Source organism: Gorilla gorilla, chromosome 5 (genome assembly GCF_029281585.2).
Source record: "Gorilla gorilla gorilla isolate KB3781 chromosome 5, NHGRI_mGorGor1-v2.1_pri, whole genome shotgun sequence".
Lineage (NCBI taxonomy): Eukaryota > Metazoa > Chordata > Mammalia > Primates > Hominidae > Gorilla > Gorilla gorilla.
This window is the reverse complement of record NC_073229.2, coordinates 51,841,480-51,861,527: the sequence shown is the minus strand read 5'-3', so window position 1 is coordinate 51,861,527 and position 20,048 is coordinate 51,841,480. Positions and strand designations below refer to the sequence as shown.

At 54.6% G+C, this 20,048-nt stretch overlaps 1 protein-coding gene across 12 annotated transcripts in view; it reads left to right on the top strand.

Annotated features, from left to right (window-relative positions):
• GRM4 (glutamate metabotropic receptor 4) overlaps positions 1-20,048 on the top strand; it is a 126,004-nt gene that overhangs the window by 24,662 nt on the left and 81,294 nt on the right. The window contains exon 1 of one of the 12 annotated variants that reach the window (XM_055390213.2): positions 17,431-17,860. The exons of 10 other annotated variants lie outside the window; for them this stretch is intronic. In XM_055390213.2, the coding sequence (XP_055246188.1) occupies positions 17,741-17,860 (120 nt within the window). In that variant the 5' untranslated portion in view covers positions 17,431-17,740. Of the gene's footprint in view, positions 1-17,430; positions 17,861-18,957; positions 19,419-20,048 lie in introns of those variants that run through there. One more of the 12 variants, XM_055390214.2, reaches the window with a different exon arrangement.

Sequence of the window (20,048 nt, the reverse complement as noted above, 5' to 3'; positions counted from 1 at the left end):
CTGAGGGGAGGATGGGCAGCATTAACCTCTGTCAGGGCCCTGGAGAGGGTGGTGTTTATGTTCAGTGCAGTCTTCTCTCTCCTTCCCAGCTCAGGCTCTGGAAGCTGTCAGGGAGTCCAGTGAGGTCCCCACAGCAGAGCAGCTGGAAGAGAACAACCCTTAATCCCAGGGAATGAATTCCAGCTGGGAGACCCTAGCCAGGGAAGGAGTCTGAGGCTTAGGACTGGGGGGCGGTGTGTGAGGGTGAGTGGTTTCCGGGGTCAGGACTGTTCTGAGAGGAGACTTCAGCAGGAAGTGGAGTGTGCGCGGCTCTCACCACGCCGCCTTTTACTTTATTGAAAATGAGTGGCATGTTCAATGTGGGTCCGTCATGAAGGGCTTACTCTCTTTCACCAAGGTGTGCACATATCTTAATAAATGATTTAAAACATATGGAAAATTATAGAGGATAATATAATGAATTAGCCTGTACCCAAGACCTGGCCACATATTGATATCTTCCAGTAACAGTTTCAAAATTGTTTAAGAAAGAAAACTTTGCAGGCTGGGCGCAGTGGCTCATGCCTGTAATCCAAGCACTTTGGGAGGCCGAGGTGGGCGGATCACAAGGTCAGGAGATCGAGACCACCCTGGCTAACACAATGAAACCCTGTCTCTATTAAAAATACAAAAAAATTTGGCCAGGTGTGGTGGCGCGCCCTGAGAGAGGGCATGATGTGCTCGTGTGTGGAGGTTGGCTATCCTGCTCCTGGGAGGCTGCTGGGGTTGAGGGGGTGATGTGGCAGGAGCTGGGGACATGACAAAGGTGTCTTCCTGCCTGAATTGGTAGCTCCTGACAGCCAGGTCTCTGGTTGCAGCTGGAAGGAGGTTTTTGAGAAGCCTGAAGTGCGAGGAAATGTTAAGTGCCTTATAAGTACTTTGATTATTTTAAATTCCTTAAGTGGTTTTCTAAGATGGTCCTAAGTATCCCAGGGACACAGACACAAAATCAATTAGGAAAGTACAACAAACCCAACAGGAGGAAAGAAGGGGAAGCCAGGAGCCCTCACCTGCCTTCCTTGCCTCCCTCACCCCCACAGGACCTGGCTGATCAGCCTGGGCCAGGACTCCCTCCCTCACCTCCCAGCCCTGGGCCAGGGAGCCCCAGGCCCTGTGCTGAGGCCTCGTGGAGGGAAAGAGTGTGCATGCTGGGGAGGGGTGCCTGAGGGTCTCCTTCAAAGATGGGTTTCTCTCTCTCCTGAATGAGGCTTTATTCAGTGGCCTTGGAGGAGACTGGGTTCCCCAGGCCTGGCTTACCCTTCAACCCCACAGATGCAAAATCTTTGGGCGTTCTTCTAAGTTACAGTATTACTGTTTGAATGCATCACACATTCCCATGGTTCGGTCTTCAAGGTACCAGAGACACACCCCAACCCCAGCCTGGCCCTGGAGGCAGCCATTATTCCCTGCGCACCCTTCCAGAGAACCTCAGGCCTGCGTACGGGCTGGGGTGCATGTTGCCTCCAGAGGCTGGGTTCTCTGGATATCCTCACCGCAGGCCTGGGGTAGGAAGGGGATTAAATGCATATATATGGCCCCCGCATTCTGCCCCCTCTACGCCCCACCAAAGCTGCAGCACCTGCTGGGTCACCTGGCAGCATTTCCAGGGACATGCTTCGTCAGTGCGTAAGGACCTTTTACTTTGTGTGGCTGCGTAGTGCCCCTGCTTCTGGTCTCCTCATGATGGACATTAGGTGGTTTCCAATCTAGGCTCCGACAGAACTGCGGTGGAAGTCTCTGCATGGGCCACTTTGCACGTCTCTGCAGGACAGACTCCTACCCACAGAGGGCTTGGTCAAAGGGCAGGTGTGTTTGCAATTTCCCTGTACGTGGCCGCATTGCCCTCCTGCCAGAGAGGGGCAGGGCTGGTGCTGTGGTGCCCTGTGGCACCTCCACCTCTGCAGGACATGCCCAGAAGGAGGCCCTGTGGCCGATCCCGACCTGGCCTCATGTAGCAGGTCAGGGACTTCCTCACTCACTCCCTATCTCTCTCTCTCTCTTTCTTTCTTTCATGGAGTCTCTCTCTGTTGCCCAGGCTGGAGTGCAGTGGTGCGATCTCAGCTCACTGCAACCTTCGCCTCCTGGTTTCAAGCAATCCTCCTGCCTCAGCCTCCCGAGTAACTGGGATTACAGGCTCCCGCCACCATGCCTGGCTAATTTTTGTATTTTTAGTAGAGACGGGGTTTCGCCATGTTGACCAGGCTGGTCTTGAACTCCTGACCTCAAGTGATCCACCCGCCTTGGCCTCCTAAAGTGCTGGGATTACAGGCGTGATCCACTGTGCCCAGCCTCATCGCCTGTTTCTTTTGTGGATCTCCACGGAATCTAGAGGGATGAATCACATATTTTTATTTGTTTTAACAGAGAGGTGTCAATATAGGAAAACAAATCTCTGCTCCTAAAAGAAATGAGGCAGAGAACCTACTGGAAGTTAGCAGCGAGTACCTGATTCAACCATGAACATTTTAATCTTCATGAGAGATTAAGTTAGTGGGTTTGGTTCCAGTTTGTACAGTTGTATTCATTGGTAAATGTTTACTGAAGATGTGTGACAGGCCCTCAATTTTGCTGTTGAACAAGGAGGTGGGTTTTTCCTTTGCTTTTGTTTGCTTTCCAGTTCAATTAAAAAATGCATATTTTATGTGCACCTTGGGAATTAGCATGTGAGGATGGCCCACAGTTTTCAGGACTCTCAGATGCCTGCTGTAGGTGGCTTCTGGGCATTTCTTAGAAACTGCAGTGGGACAGAGGGCCTGGTGGAGGACAGTAATAGGGAACTCAGGGATAAATCCTAATAGCTCACAATTTACAGGCTTTCACAGTCACTTCTTGATCATTCCACACAAGAGTCCTACAATGCGGTCAGGACGGCTTTTTTACAGATGAGGAAACTGAGGCCCAGAGAAGTTAATGTGTGGGGGGCCACCTCAGCCAGTTAGAATCAGAGCTGGGCTTCGAATCAGGGTCCCAGCCCCCCAGCACAGTGCCCTGCCCCTGCCCACACCTGGAAGTCATGAGTGTGTCCTCCTAGTCCAGCAGCTCTTAGTGCAGGAGCCTATGGGTGCTTTGCAGGCTAGAATCAGATCAGCCCTTGCTCTATCCCATTAAGCACAGAACAGGCAGCCATGGGTCCCTGTGTGAGTGTGGCTCAATGTCCCTTAGCCCCTTCCTGTTATGGTGGTTATAAAAGCCAGCATGTTTGTCACAGATTTGGAAGAAAACAGAAAAGCATGAAGAAGCAATTTGAAATTGCTCATTCATTCTGCTATCCAGGATGGCAACCTTGATACGTGTGTGTATTTCCTTCCAGCCCTTTTTCTGTGTAATTTACCAAATTGAGATCACAGCATCTATATGGTTCTGCAGCCAGCTTTTGTCCACTAGACTACAGTGGTGAGCATGTTCCAATATCCTTGATTAGTCTTTGAAGCCTGGCATTCAATGGCTAGGTCATCACCCAAGGAGCCCTCGCATCTTTCATATACTATGTCTCGCTGGTGGCTGGTTGGATGTGAGATCTTGGGGCTGCTTACCTGGCTGCATCTATGTATTTCCAGTGGCCTCTCTCCATGAGGAGATGCGACAGTGCAGCCTTGGGTGCTGGGTAGTGAGGAGCAGGAGGTGGGAGGCCCTACCTAATTGGAGCGGTTATTATGGGAAAGACAGGTGCTCAGGTGAGCTCCCCATGGGGGCAGGTGAGGAGGTGGATGTGGCAGGTGGAGTGTAGGAGGCAGCCAGGTGTCCCAGGTGATACTCAGGGCCCTGGAGAGACATGCTGGATGAACTGCAGGCATGGGAACCAGGGACTATGGCTTCACTTCATGCTTGCTCAGGATGAAAGCCCCCTAAACCCCGGAAATTCAACTCAGGGATTTAAGTCCAGTGTGGCAGCTGAGGTAGTGGGTAGGCAGGGAGCCAGGCTGGCAGGGAGGGATGACCTCACAAGTATACTTCACCATGGACAGGTGGGGTTTGTGGCAGGGGGGGCCTGGGAGAAGGAGGCAGATACCCCTGAGGCTCTCAGGTTGGCATGGCCTTGGAAGCCCTTTTGGGCTGGCCCAGCCTGTCTCGCCCACCTCATCTTTGTTCCCTCCCTCCGGCCCTGCCATTTTCAGTTCCATTTCCCCCGAGGCCAGTCTCTAAATCCCCCCAGCTTCCCATCTGCCGGGCCTCTGCTTCTGATGGTCCACCTGCCCCGAAGAATGCTGTCTGCCTTTTCATTCCTTTACATTTTCTTTAAAATGGAGGTACAACTTATACACTGTAAGATACACAAATTTCAGGTGTATAACTTGTTGAACTTTTATAAATGCATGTGCCGGTATCAGATAGAGAACATTCTCAGTGCCCTGGGAAGCTCCCTTGAGCCCCTCCTAGTTAATATCCTTTCCTCCCCAAGGATAATCAATAGCCTGATTTCTAACTGTGTAGACTGGTGTTGCCTCATTTTGAGCCTCATGTAACAGAACTGTGCAGCAAGGTTTTTATGTCCAGCTTCTTTTGCTCACATTGTCTGTGAGAACCCCCTGGGGTTGGGTCTGTTGGTGGTTTGCTCACTTCTATTGCTCTGTACTCTTTCATTGTATCATTGTTTGGGTAATTCATAATTTATTTACCCTTTCTGCTGCCACTGGACGTTTGGGCTGAATCCAGTGTTTGGCTATTATGAATAGAGCCACTCTTAACATTTGTGTACGTGTCTTTTAGTGGATGTAAATGCTCGTTTCTCATATATATATTTTAAGTGGAATTGTTGGCTCATAGGTTGCATGAATGATTAGCTTTAGGAGGTGCTGCCAATCATTTTCCCAAAGAGACTGTACCTTCTTGCCACCTTCCTTTGCTTTGGTAATTCCACATTTGTTTTGAGGCCCATCTCCAATGCCCCCTCTTCTGCTGTCCTGAAGAGAATAACCCTGGTCACTGGGGTGTCAGCTCTACCAGGCAAGGTTGTGTCTCTCTTCTTCCCTGCTCTGGTCTCCAGTGCCTGGAATATAGTAGGTGCTTAATAAAATGAATGGTTGGATTTATGCGCCTGGCATGTGCTAGGTGTTTTACACAGGTTATCTTGTGTGAGTCGCCAGCTAGGAAGTCAGTATCACTGGCCCCATTTTACAGGAGAGGAAACTGAGGCTTGCTCAGAAAGCAGTAGAGGGAGGCCTGCAGCGCTGCCTGTCCCTGAAGCCGGTGCTCATTCTGCAGTTCTAGGCGGCATGTGTTTGGAATTTCTTGCTCTTTTTCAGCTCGCCCACTTTGATTTCACTCGGCCTCATATTCTAGTCCGGGGGTTGTTGAATTAAATCTTGTGGGTGACCCAGTTAGTTTGTGACCCAGCCAACTCCTGAAGGATCCGTCAGCTTTTTCTTCATTCTGAGTCTGTGCCCCAGAATCAGGGATTTCCAGGTTGGATAGGGGTGGTGAGGCCGCAGAAAACCCACATGTATGTAATTAAAGCCCTCTTCTGGTGCGGCCAACATCGGTACCTCATTTTTACTTTTTCAAAGTCCCTTTCCATTGATTGACCGTCCATGGAGGTCACAGTCTGGCCACTGTCATTTGCATTCTCTGAGTGATAACAAATGGAGCCCAGGGAGGTGGGATGTGTCCGCAGTTCCTCCTGGAGCCTGAAGAGCTGGGGTGAGAACCTCGAACTCCTCCTCCAGCCTCGCGCTGTACAGTTATTTAGGGAGGGCTGGGAGCAGACAGAGGATTGGAGTTAGGCCCAAAACCCAGCAAGGCTTGTCCCAGGGCCCCTTTGGGAAGCTAGAAAGGCTCTTTCAGAGCATCGATTTACTAAATGGTCTTTTAGAGGCCTGAAAGGTTTGCTGAGTGTCTTGGGGCAGACCCCTGGAGGCTGCTGTCCAAGGTCCTGAACCAGGACCTTGTGGCTGGGAGCAGGGGAAGGGGCAGCAATTTGGGCTTGGGGATGGTTATGCTTCCCAGGGGGTGCACTCCTGCCAGTTTTGGTAGGAGTTGGGCATGTGGCCGGGCAGACGGTGCGGGTGCCGTGATATTTTAATTGAAGCCTGGAGACACGGTTGCTCTCTCTACTGCGCTAACAATGTAGGGAATAAATAATTCAGCAGTGGCTGTGTTGTGCCTGCTGTCCTCACCCACGGGGGTGGCCACACGCATGCACACACACACACACACACGCACACACGCATGCACGCACACATGCAAGCTGTGGAGTGGGCCAGGAGCTGCTGTTCTGGCTGGTGGCTGGCCCAGAGGCAGCGTGTTGGCGTTTAGGCAGGGCCCTGACCACCTCTCAACCCTGGTGAATCTCTTTGCACCCAGGCAACCCCTGAGGAGAGGTTAGCAGCATCTGGGGACAGCTGCTCCTGGGTGCAGTGATTAGTGGCACTTAAAGGTCCGTTTGTCCTCAGACCAGCCTGAGATGCTGGCGACCTGGAGGAAAGGCTTCTCTTAATGGACATGCTTCCTGGGCTGTGTTTTGAATGGATTCCATTTGATTCAGCAAACATGTATGGAGCTCCAAGTTTGTGCAAGATACTGGAGCAGGTGGTGGGGATGGGCAGGATTGCCGAGTGAATAAATCTGGGTCCTTCCTGGATGGGGAGGTGTGATGGGCATGTGATTTGCCACAGCTCAAACTGGGGTATGGGAGGGCTGTGAGGGGGTACAGGTGAGGGTCTAGGGGCTCAGAGGAGGGGCGAGGGCAGTTCTGACAAGGCGTGCATGGGGCAGCCTTTGTCAGAGGTGGAGCCGGGCAGTGTCCTCAGGGTAGAGGGTGGGCACCGGTGGGACCTTGGGCTTGTCTGTGACAGGGATGTGGCATGCAGGAGGGTTGGGCAGGGGGTGAGGGGAGAGGGGCTGGAGGAAACTGGGGGGCTTAGGTCAAGAAGGTGGACTTGATCCTGCAGGATGGTGCCTGCTTGGATTTGGGAGTTAGAAGTATTCCTTTGGGTGTGGACTGGAGGGTTGGTTGCAGGGCAAGGCCTGAAGCTGAGAGAGTGATGAGGAGACGGATGGAACTGTTCAGCCTGGAGGTGATGGTGACCCGGATGATGGCCTTATGCATAGTGACATCCATTGGTTCATATATCCACCAAATAGCTGGTGAGCATCTTTTGGGAGCAGATGTTGGGTTGGGCTGAGAATGCAGCAGAGTGAGCCAAATGCATACCGTCCTTGCCCACATGGAGCTGACCTTCTGAAGCGGGAAGAAAGACAGGAGACATGATGTAATCACTTACATGAGTGGGGACAGGTGCTGTGGAGGGGACCTGCCCAGGGCCAGGGGCTAGAGAGTTGTGAAGGAGGGGAAGGGCTCTTGTACACAAGGCAGTCAGGGAAGACCTGGGGAGGGGACTTTGGAACACAGACCCAGGTGAGTGAGGAAGGCAGCCAGGTGGCTGGGTGGTGTTTTGGGTGGCAGGCACAGCCAGTGCAAAGACCCTGAAGCAGGAACATTTTTGGCCCATCTGAGGAGCAAGGGGGTTGCTCAGAGGGGAGGGGAAGGTGTGGCAGGGTTGGGTCAGCAGGGCCTGTGGGCTCTGAGACAGAGGAGGACTTTTACTCCAGGTGCAGTAGATAGCCTTGGAGAGTTTTAAGCAGAGTGACATAATTAGACTTACGTTTTAAAAAGTGCTCCCTGGCTGCCATGTGAGGACCAGATTTGTAGCACTGTTAGAGCCTTCAGCTGCACCCTGCTCCGTGACTCCTCCTTCCTCCCTTCTCCTCTCACTCCTCCCAGAGAGTCATCAGCCTCAGCTCTGCTCCACAGAAAGCCCCTGAGAGGCTTCCAGAGGGCTGGGCAGTTCTGCAGAGCCCCATCCTCCCTCCGAGTCCCACCCCAATCCTCAAACCTGAGCCCAACCAAGCTGGGACCTCCAGCTACTGCTAGATAAACCCTGCACAAGGACCCGCGTCTGTTTTCCTTATAAAGTGGGTATTTCAACAAATATCTCCCTACCTGGGTCGACGTTAGGTTTAAATGGGAGAACGTGGCCAGGCTTGGTGGCTCAGGCCCGTAATCCCGAGGTGGGAGAATCACTTGAGCCCAGGAGTTCGAGACCAGCCTGGGCAACATAGTGAGACCCCATCTCTGCAAAAAATTTAAAAATTAGCCAGGTGTGGTGGTGAGCACCTGTGGTCCCAGCTTATCAGGAGGCCGAGGTGGGAGCATCGCTTGAACTCAGGCATTTGAGGCTGTAGTGAGCTGTCATTGCACTGTTGTACTCCAGCCTGGGCAACATCTCTAAAATAGAAAGAAATGAAAAGAAAGGAAGGAAGGGAGGGAGAGAAGGGAAGGGAAGGAGGAAGGAAGGAAGGGAAAGAAGAAATGGAAGGGAGGAAGGAAGGAAGGAAAACAGAGAATGTATGTAAAAGCTGTAAATGGAAGGCCATTATTATTGCAATTTTCAAACCCAGAGGGAATGACCAAAGGGAATGGTTAAGGGCAGACCCTGAGAGCAGTTATTTAGCAACCTGTGACTCCAAAAGATGGCCCTGGCGAAAACATAAGTGGATTCAAAGCTGCAGGGAAGAGAAGTTTGGGGAAGCAGATGCCTAGCAAACTGACAGAGGAAGTTAGGGGTATGGGAGCATCCCTGGCCGAGAGGTGCAGTGAGGGCATCTGTGCCACTCGCATTCTTGGTGTTTCATGCCCTGAGCCCCAGGCAAGGGAGGGAGCCAGGCAGGGGATAGGGCGGGGGGCTGAGTCCTGTTTTCACTAGAGGTTTTTCCTGAGCTTCCCCTGCTGCCTCCAACCCCTTCCCACCAAGAAGTTGGGGCCAGTATAGGGTTTCCAGCTGGAACCTGCCATGGGCACTAAAATGTCCTCATTTGGGGGGAAGCTCACACTCCCCACCTTCCACACTCAGGCCCTTCTCTCCCCCACAGAGAAACTGGTGAGTCCCCCCAGCTGCATCAGATAAGACCCAACAACAGGGACCTCCCTCTCTCCCACCTCAGGAGGGTGGTTGAGTTAACTGCCTTTCATATTTTTGGCAGAGAGCTGGCAGTGAGACCCAAACAGGGAATGCACTAATTGAGGGGCTCCTTCTGGGAAACCCCTCTGATTGGTGTCCAGGAATCATGGGTCTGCCATGGCCGCCAGCCCGGCATGGCTTATAGAGCTGTAAGCAGGGAGATGCTGCCTCCCTGGGGCAGGGGAGAGGAGGAAAAGAAAGGGCCTGTTTAATTTAATTCCGTGTTTTATCGCTCGTTGGATAAATAACCTTCATTAAGATGGAAGGTGGGGGGATGGACAGGGAGAAGTTTGATTAATTTCAAGCTGGTTTCTCATTTGTTAATTTTCTCCCAGTTCAGCAGGATTATTAAAACAAATTACAGGCACTGCTGTCTCCTCCCTGGGCTGAAGCAGGGCTTTCCAGGAGTGATCATGTCCCCCGCTTCCACTACGTTTATTTAGGTGCAACTTGGGGTGAGTGAGGAGACCTCCCCATTTCAGAATCTCCAGGCAAGTCTCCTTTTCTTATTGAGAAACCTCAATAAGATCTGGACAATCAGGAAATGGAACAGGTGGGGTGCGTCTGGTCTGGCCACACTCCCCCAAGCAGTGCCAATTCCTGGGCAGGCTGGTGACTGAGGAGAGGGGCAATGCTGCCAACACCAGCCCATGGTGTCCCGGGGGGCAGCCTCTGGGCATCCCCAAGCTGGTGCCAGTGCCCAGCGACCTTAATCCTCCTCCATCCCCACTGCCACCTGGCCGCTGCCCATTCTGACCCCCACCCAGCCCATCAGCTCTTACCCACCTTGAGCTTTGCCCCTGCCAGGCTGGTTCTCCCATGGGCAGGATCCAGTCCTGCAGAAAGCTGTCCCCTGCTGGGGTGTGGATGGGGGACAGCACTCTCTTGCCTACCATGGGGAGTTAAGAGTTCCAGCTGCTTGATGGGCAGCTGGGCAGGATGGCAAGATCAGAGGTGGGTTATGAGCACTCTCTTGTGCTCCCCAAAATACACTGTTAATGCTGCCTCCACCAGTGCTGACTCTATGTGTGTGTGTTTGTGTGTGTGTGTGTGCACGGTTGGTTGTACTTACCACCAAGAGGCCTGTGAGTGTGAGTCCAGGAAAGTATGTGTGGGACTCAAGGAGTGGCTCCTCATATGTGTGTGGGCACACCTGTGTGAGCTGCTGCTCTTGAATGTGTGTGGGGTGGGGGTGTCTAGGGATGCTCAGTGCACCCACGTGCCTGAGGTGTTCTTGCCTGTCTGACAGCATGCCTCCACCAGCTTCTGGAAGGGTTGGATCCTGGCGTGTGTGTGTGTGTGTGTGTGTGTGTGTGTGTGTGTGTGTGTGTGTTTATGTGGCCTGTGTGTGTCTCCTCCTCCCTGGCCCCTGCTGCTGTCAGCTGATATCCAAATGCATGAGACGGATTGTCTGGAGCTGCCCCCAAGCCTTGGCAGCCTGAGGGTGCCCATGGGGAGCCCTGTCTCCGCTTGGCTCCTTGCAGTCTGTGGGGCACAGCATTCCCCTGGAGAGAGGCTGTTCCTTGTGGGCTCTTACTGTCCATACTCCCAGCCTGCCCTGGGGGGAACTTCCTGCTATCTCCTCACCTCCAGGCCTGAGCTGGAGGAAGGCTGGGCAGAGGAGAGCTGCCAGGCAAGACAGATGGCCTGCAGCCTGGGCCAGGGAGGGGCACCACTTTGATCTCTGATGCCCTGGGGACTCACAGGCTGCAGGTGCTACCAGCCCAGCACCCCGGCACAGCGGGGAGGCTGAGGCAGACACATGCTCCTGGAGAGACATGTCATGTAAGGTGGGGATGAGAAGGGGTATGGTAAGGGGGTAGGGAGCAGGGCTGCTGTGGCTGAGATATTCAGCAACAACCTCTCTGAGAAGATGACATTCAATCAGAGATGTGGATGGTGTGAAGGAGGATATTCTGCGGAAAAGCCCAGTTGGCAGAGGGCACTGCACATGCAAAGGCTGTGAGGCTGGCCATGCTTAGGGTGCTCGGTGGAGGCCAGTGTGGCCAGGTCGGGTGGGGGAGGGGGGCTGGTAAGTGCAGAGGTAAGTGAGGCAGGGGAGCTGACACAGGGCCACGGCTTTCCTTCAACGTGGGGAGGGCTTGGGACACCATGTGGGGTTTTTTTTTTTTTTTTTGGTGGGTGTTGTTTTTGAGACAGGGTCTTGCTCTTTCACCCAGGCTATAGTGCAGTAGCGCAATCATGGCTCACTGCAGCCTTGACCTCCCGGGCTCAAGCGATCCTCCTACCTCAGCTTCCCGAGTAGCTGGAACTATAGTTGTGCACCGCCATGCCTGGCTAATTTTAAATTTTTTGTAGAGACAGTCTTGCTATATTGCCCAGGCTGGTCTTGAACTCCTGGGCTCAAGCAATCTGCCCGCTTCAGCCTCCCAAGGGACACCATGGTTTAAGTGGTGGTTGTGCCTGAACATGTGACCTGTGTCCCCCATGTGTCTGTGTGCACATGTGTGGACCTAGACCACCAAGGGAAGGGCAGCAGGCTGCTGGGGGGTGGTGTACATGGAGCAGAGAGTCAAAGAGCCTTGGAGGTCCTTCCAGCTGAGGGCACAGTCAGAGTCTCCATGGCTCCAGAGAACTTGGAACCACATGACAGTGACAGGGAGGCAGACTTCAGCTCAGTATCCTGAAAGCCTGGCAGCCGCAGGTGCTGGAATTGACTACTGTGTGAAGTGGTGAGCTGCCTGTTGCAGGAGGCAGGCAAGCAGAAGCCAGAGGCCTCAGTCAGGGACACCGTAGAGGGTAATCCTGCCCTCCACAGCTAAGAGTCTATGGTTAAAGGCCTCCTTCCAGGTGACATGGGTGGGTTTGAACAGAAATCGGCTTTTGAGACTGGGCAGCAGGCATTGTGGAGGCCTTGGAGGACTGGGCAGGGCTTTGGGGCTCCCTTTGAACGTACTCTGCAGATGCCCATTGTCTGCTGGTGCCCGGGAGGCCTGGCCGTGCCTGCTGACTGGGGTGGCTGGCCGCTCTGCAGGCTCTGCTCCAGAGGCAGCCCCTGCAGGGACCCACTGAGGCCTGGGTTGGTGGCGGCAGAGCTTTGTCAACCTTCCACCTTTTATGAAGATTCTGGGGCAGGGGCCTGGGTGGGTGGGACAGGGTGGGAGGGGCTAAGATCAACGAGGGGCTTCCCTCTCAGAGTGGGTCAGCTCAGATCACCAGTTGCTGGCAATTGGACACATCGAACCTGGACAGGGGGAGCCAGCGGGCATCTCCTGCCTGTCCCCTCATTGTCTGGACGGGACCCAGATGTGCTGGTGGCTCTTGCTGGCGGGGGAGGAGGAAGGCCAGGCAGCAGCAAGGAGGGGTTTCGATCTTTGGCATTGATGGGCCTGGGCTTCAGTCAGCTGCTGGCAGCTGAGGATGGCAACTTCTCTCTAGTCCCCAGGTTCTCACCCCGAGTGGCGGGTGATAATTCCTACTGGGAAGGGCTGCTACAGGGGTGGCATGAAGGGAGATGACGGTGGAAAGCACTATCACAGGTGGGTCCCCTGGAGTAGACCTGAGTGAGGGTTGCAGGCACTCTACCTGGGAGGGGACCTCGAGGTGCACCGGTACAGGACGGGAGGTGAGAGGCAGGGATGGGGGGCTGGTGCCAGTGCCTTCATGAGCAGGGGACCTCGGTGGGTAGCCAGGAGATGGCGGAATCAGATCCTCAATACAGGGCAGGGGCTGCCCTGTTCTCTGCCACATCCCAGCACCTGGCACACTGTGGGCACTGAACTGGACATTGGGAGGTCTCCGCAGGCGTGGAGGGAAGTAGAAGGGCTGCGGGAGAGGCCCACCCCAAATCAGGTCTGCCATCCTTTCAGAGAAACTGGGAGGCTGGATTTCTGGGCTGAGGATCATAGGAGGCAGCCACGACAGAGCCAGAGAGTCTTAGGTGATTCCGTCCAATCCTTATTTCTCTGTGGAGGCAGCATAGTGTGATGGCAGGCAGGGCCCGGCTGTGAGGGTTCAAGCCCCGGCTCAGCCACTTACCAGCTGAGTATCTCTGGGCAAGTCCCCTCAGCAGTGCACTGGGCTAGGCGCTAGCAGCTCTGTCTGCAACAGGTTTCTGGTGAGGCCTAAATAAATTAATGCGTAAGCAGTGCTGAGAGCAGAGGCTGGCACATCGTAAGTGCTTAAGAGCTGTTAACTCTTATTATAGCGGCTGTTGGGATTATTAGAAGAGAAACCTGGGGCACAGGAAGGAGGACTGTCTGGTTTGAGGTCGTGCGGTGAGTTAGAATTCAGGTCTTCCCGTCGTGGCAAGCTCACGGAGCTGCGGAGTGTGGCAGTGGTGGAGGTGGGGCAGGGTGGCCTTCTCCTCATGCTCTGGGCTGGGTCCCTGCCCCTCCTCGCCCTGCCTGTGCTGCAGAGGTAGCTAGAGAACCTGCAGCAGCCCTGTTTTCTTGAAGGAACGGGCTTGGCCCAGAGGGGAACCATGCAGCTGTCCTTGGAGAACTTGTTAGCCTTGTCTCCTGGCTCCAGGCCCTTGTGTTTTTGGTGGGCTCAGTGTCTAGGCAAGGGCTTGTCAACTGTTTGTCACAAGGAGGAGACACCCGGGAGCCAGAGGGTTTGAGGGAGGGTTGTATTTCTCTCCATCTCCATAGACACCCCGGTCCAGGCTGCTGTCTTCTCTCACCTGGACCATTGCAGTGGCCTCCTGCTGGTATCCAGGGCTCATCCTGCCCGTCAAGCTGTGTCTCCCATCCTCTGTTTTGGCCTTTCAGTTTCTTGGACCTGCCATGGGCCCTTGGCCACAGGGCCTTTGTACCTGCTGCCTCTTCTGTCTGGGATGTGCTTCCCTCCCCTCTTCACCTGGGTTTTGCCTACCTCTCTTCCAGGTGTCAGCGTAATGCTGCCTTCTAAGGGGAGCGCTCCATTGCTACCCTGGCTAGATCCAGGACCTTGTTCCGGGCTCTCATCCCCATCGCCTCTCGGACATCATGATTTTGTGTGTATTGGTGTGTGGGTCCGGTGAGAGGCCAGCTCTCCTTCTGGACTCAGCAATACGAGCATACGGCTTTGTCTGCTTTTGCTCACTGTGACCTCCTGGTGCTTGCCGTGGCGCCAGGCACATAGAGGGTGCTCAGGAGGTATATTCTGAATGTGTCCATCATGGGGTGGAGCCATATCGCCTCCCCCCTTGCCAGGGGCTAGAGGGAGTGGAAGGTTACCATGAGTACCTGTATGTGGGCCCCTTCCTGCAGACACCACCAGAGATCAGGTCAGAGCAAGGGGCCGCCAGTGTCCAAGGACAGCCGTGGGAGGCAGCCAGGAATCGGGCAAAGATCCCTTGGGGTCCTTCTCACCCCTGGCTTCGGAGATACCCCCTGCAGCCTGAGTGCTCAGCAGCCAGCTCTACCCTAGGGCCATTGAGGCCGTGCTGGGCAGAGGGAGGGGCCAGCCTCCAGCCACCTGTGGTCTTGGCTGAATTGCTGCCGCTTGGCCCATCCATTCCTCAGCTGCCTCATCCACACCAGGCGAGGAGTTTCCAGATTCTCTTTGGAAGCAGAAAGTTTCCCCCAACAGAATCTTGAAGAAACCTGATAATGAGAAGCAGGTGAAAGCCAACTGCCGCTCAGGCTAGCCTGTTTGTAGTTGTCATTAATATTTATTTGCAGAACCTGCAAGATGACAGTGTGGGTGCCAGGCACTGTCCTAAGTCCTGGGGCTCTAGCAGTGAGCAAGGCCGACAAATCCCCTGCCCTCATGGGACTGACGTGCCAGCGGGAGGCAGACAGTCCTCACTAGATGCGTGAATGAAAGGTGTGGTGTTGCAGGGAGTGGTGTGTGGAAACAGCCAGTGCAAAGGCCCTGAGGTGGGCTCCTGCCTGCTCTGTTGGGAGGAACAACATGGACGTTGGAGTGGCTGGACAGGGTGAGTGAGGGGGAGGGTGGTAGGAAGGGAGGCCAGGGGGCTAATGGTGCAGGTCATGTAGAGGCCTTGGGAGCCATTGAAAGACTGTGGTTTTCACTCTATGAGAAGGGAGCCTCTGTTTTTTCTTTCTTTCTTTTTTTTTTTTTGAGACTGAGCCTTGCTCTGTCTCCCAGGTTGGAGTGCAGTGGTGCGATCTCAGCTCACTGCAATCTCCGCCTCCTGGGTTCAAGCGATTCTCCTGCCCCAGCCTCCTGAGTAGCTGGGATTACAGGCGCCGGCCACCACCCCTGGCTAATTTTTGTATTTTTGGTAGAGATGGGGTTTCACCATGTTGGCAAGGTTAGTCTCGAACTCCTAACCTCAGGTAATCCACCTGCCTCGGCCTCCCAAAGTGCTGGGATTACAGGCATGAGCCACCATGCCTGGCCATGATGGGATCCTCTTAAAGAGAGGAGCCCTGTGGTGTCACTCAGGTTTTAATCGGGTTCCTCTAGCTGCCAGGCAGGAGTGCACTGTGCATGTGTGTGGGAGTGGCAAGTGTGGGAGGCAGGAGCCCAGTAGGAGGCTAAGGGCCCTGTTGTGATAGCCCAGCCAGAGATGCTGGAGCTGTGGACCTGGGCGGTCCTGGTGGAGGAGGTGAGTTGTGGTTGGATTTTGGATCCTTTTCAAGTAGAGCCAACAATATTTGCTGATAAATCAGGTTTGGGATGTGTGAGAAAAGGACTCAAGGATTTGCTCAACACTCTGGCCTGCATAACTGGAAGGCAGAGTAGCAGTTACCTGGCGGGGAAGGACTTTGAACCTGCTGAATTTGCGACACCCATTGGATAGCCCAGGGGAGCAGCAGCTGGATGGGAGCCTGGAGTTCAGGGGTGCATGCTGTGTCTCCTCGCCTGCCATGGTGAGATCTGGTGAACCCCTGAGAGGGCAATCCCAGGCCCCAGGGAGTGAGTGGAGAGGCAGACAGAGGGAAGGGAGCGCTGAGCCCTGGGGGCCGCCAGGGTCGGATCAGGGAGAAGAGGCAGGACAGCAAAGGAAGCTGAGAGGAAGGAGGGGACAAGGAGCGCCAGGAGCGGGACCACGAAGTGAGGAAGGGACTACCAGGTCAAATACTGCAGTGGGGCCAAGTGCAATGAGGACTGGCATCGGGGAGAGGGGACTGAGCATCCCCAGCCACAGCTCAGCACCCCCAGCCAGGCCGGTCACCTAGCCTTGCCTCCATCTTCCTTCCAAGCTGGTTTTTGACTCCCCTCCCAGGGGTCAGGTCCCTTTTCCCCAGTGGAAGCCCCCAGAGCCCCAGGGGGGCCTCCTCTCTGCCAGCTTGGGGCTGCCAGCCTGGCCCTGGCCTGGCTGTGATATAAATTATGTGGAAAGATGGTGATGTGACTTTTATCGGCTCATGTGCTCAATAATGGTAATACATCCTGTTATATCATATTATATTAATATAGTGCAATATATTACACACAGCACTGCACATTAACTTGACTCGAGAGCGCACTGGGCAGACACCATGGTTAATTTTCTCGGCCTGGCCACGCCCCATTGCCGACACTCAGTGCTCCTGGTGATGCGGTCATCAGGACATGGGGTGCAGTTACCGACACCCCAGGCACTACACTGAGGTTTTCCCAGCCCCGCCCCTGCCTCCCACGGCCTGTGTGAGGATTGTCGGCTTTTGCAGAACGGGCTTTTGGATGTTACTCCCACCTTGTGGAGGCCTCCCTGTCCTTACCCGTCAGTGCAGCAGGGGTCATGTAATTAAGCCCCCATTGAACAGATGCAGAAACTGAGGCTCAGAGATGTGAAGTGGCACCCAAGGGATGTGGTGGGGAAACACCTGGAACAGGGACTCTCAGCTCCCCATCCTGGCTGCTTCCTGGGTGCGGGGATGGTGTAGGCAAAGGGCAGGAGGCTGGGAATGGACACGCAGTGTGTGCCAGGTGGGGAGCAGGGGCTGAGAGCGCTCAGGGGCTGGGGCCAGACAGACCTGGGTTCAGATCTCACTTTGCCACTTGCCGTGTCATCCTGTTTCCATGTATTCTTGGGCCTCCGTTTCCTCATCTGAAAAATGAAGGTAGTAAGTGGTGTTCACTTCATGGGATTACTGTGTGAGGGAGAAGTGAATAATCCACACGAGGTGCTTGGCACGGAGTAGGTGCTCATTAGCCAACAGCCACCAGTCCTGTTATGATGACACGAACACTCCAGTAGCCTTGTGCTGCTGCCGCCTCCTGCCCACTGGCAAGGATGCCTGGCCCTGGCCCAGCCTGCTCCATGTCCCCAGCCCCGGGGAAGCCCACCTTGCTCCACCCTCAGCCTGGCCCCTTTGGGTCCCGCAGCCTCCCCGGGCTGCCCCCAGCTCTCTCTGCCCCTTGGACATTTGGGTGTGACCTAAGGTCATCATTGCCTGTGTCCTGGCCCACAGACAGCACTGTGGCACAGAGGAAGCCCGGCTTGCCATTGGGTGGGCCTGGGTGTGAGCCCAGGCATGTTCCTCAGCTTCGGAGGGGCAGCTTCTCTTCTGAGGATCGGGCTCTGGCTTCCTACCTTGGGGCCGTGGTGAGGGTTACCAAGGGAGGCTGTGCATGAGCCCCTGTTGCACCTCCTGTGTGTGAGAGAGGTGCATGGCTGGCTCTGAACATCTGGGCCAATTCCTCCCCTCTCCCCAGGCTTCTGTAACACTCATTCTCCCTCGGGACCCTCGCAGTGCCTGACACATCCCAGTCTTTCACCGTGGTGCCTGTGGACAGATGAGGAGACTGAGGCTCACAAAGGAGGTGACTTGCCCAAGGTCACACAGCGAGGCAGCTTCTCCCCTATGGAAGTTGGACTTTGAGCCCTCCTTGGAAAAGGGGGCATGGCTGTGCCCCTTGGGGCTCCTTGCTGGGCCTCTGCCCTGCCCGCCTGGGCTCCTCCCGGCCTCCCCCACAGATCACTGTTGACAAGGTTACCGAGTCAGCATGTAAAACCTGCAAAAGTGAGTGTAATTTATTGATCTACATTTCACCTATGAAATAGGACAAGTGCTGGTTTGAGGATCGCGTTTGCTCTCCCTCGCCGGCCGCCCCCACCTGCTCTCTCGGGCGCTCTTATCTGCGGCCCTGCCTCTGAGCCTGCATCGAGCTGCCTCCTTTGTCAGCCCTGCCGAGGCTCTCCACTCCGCACCCACTATTCTTCTCCAGCTTCTGGGCCTTATCGGGCCCCTCTTTTTTCCTGGGTGCCTAAGAAAACATATAATGTTTAAAAGGGTGAGACAAGGGACTGAATAAAGAGCTTTCTGGGGAAATATTTGTTCAAAGGCCTGTTGCCTGCGTCTGTCTGGTTCTCTCCTGAACGTAATTCAGAACGGGCCTGGAAATTAATCCAAGTGTCCGCTTGTTTTCCTGATAAGAGGCTGGGCAGGACCCGGGGATGGGGAGACAGAGGTGGCATGGGGCAGCTTCCCAGCGTTTGCTTCCTGGGGTGTCAGTGGGGGACAGGGTGTGACAGGCCCCAGGAGGTGAGGGATGCCAGAGGGAGGGTCCTGCCTGAACCCAGGAGGGAGGAAGGAGACCTCAGAGCACCTTCTATGTGCTGGGCACTGCCGTGGGTGGCCCACTTACTGCAGAGTGACGCCACTGGCTTGCCCAGGCGCAGCATCAGACCATGTGAGAATTGGAGCTGCTGACCAGCTCTGTGACCTTGGCAAGGCCCTAAGGCTTTGGGCTTCAGCTTCCTCACTGGCTGAAGGTGCTTCAGCACTGTGGTGCTTGTCTCATGGGCGGGCTGTGCAGAAGGAATGAGGTGTCCCCTTTGTTCAATGAATGCCTGTCCTGTGGCAGGTGTCTGAAGACACAGTGGGGGAATAACATGAAGCCCCAGGCTGATGTTTTAGAGGGAGATGGATACTAAATGAAATAAGTAAGGAAATATAGTGTGTTAGTAGGCGATCATTGTGCAGAAAATCAAAGCAGAGGAGGTGAAGGTGGAGTTCAGGGGAGGGAGGTGGGATTGGTCAGGGAAGGCCTGCCTGAGAAGGAGACATTTGAGCAAAGTCTTGAAGTGAGGGATGATGAGAGGGAGCGAGCCACATGCATATCTGGGGGAGGAGCATTCAGGCAGCAGAACAGCCAGTGCAAAGGCCCTGAGGCGGAGTGTGCCTGGAGAGTTCGAGGCACAGTAAGGAGGTTGGCGTGACTGGAGCCGAGTCAGTGAGGCCAAGCTGGGAGTGGCTGGAGACGAGATCAGAGGGTTGAGCATGAAAATGCTTTCTTAAAATGCCAAGTGTAATTCTGACAGACTGCTCTGAGCTGAGCTGTAAAGGGCATTTTATTAGCACCTGGCAGGGGCTCCCAAAGGAAGGCTGGTGTGTGAATTTTGCAGGAAGCGGGGAGACCTGTTATTGCTCCTGTCCCCTGCATACCTTAAATGCCCCAGTCCTTCCGGCTGGCTGCAAGATGGTGCAAACTCTTCCCAAGCTATTTCCCCATGATGGCGCCAAGAGAAAAAAGAGGACCCTTAGGACTTCAAGGCCATGCTGTGGGGGTGGAGGACAGGTAAGGATCCTGGTGAGAGGCCCTGACCTGGCCACTAGGGCACAGGTGGCAGTGGAGGTCCACACGTCCTGGCCATACCCCTGGCCTCCGGGAGAGAAGTCAGGGGCCACGAGATCACTCTCTGGCAGCCTCGTGTGGGGTTGGTGATCCTAATTAAAAGTTCAGATGCAAAAGGCTTGATGATGGAATTTCTAATTAAATCAATTTCATCTCGTCTGCGAGACAGGTTTGCCTATAATAAGCATGAAATTAATAATTATGTATAGAAACTAGCTATTGCTCAAAGCAGAGCCGTTTTACACAACCTTCCAGGGCTCCTGCCCGATCTTTTGTGTTGGAGACGAGTGAGCCACTTCAGCCCTTAGTTTGACAGCCAGGAGTGGAGGCAGGGGCTCAGCAAGGAGAGGAAGCAGGGCTGGTCTCCTGGCTGCTGCCCTGAGGATCCTGCCAGGGCTGGTCTCCCGGCTGCTGCCCTGAGGATCCTGCCCCACAGGATGGGGGCGGCCTTCTCACTAGAGGCTGCAGCGTCACCCTCAGATTCTCAGTGTGTGTGTGTAGATGTTGCATGTGTGTGTGTAAATGCATATGCATGTGTAGACCCACCGTGTACGCAGGAGACAGGTTTTACCT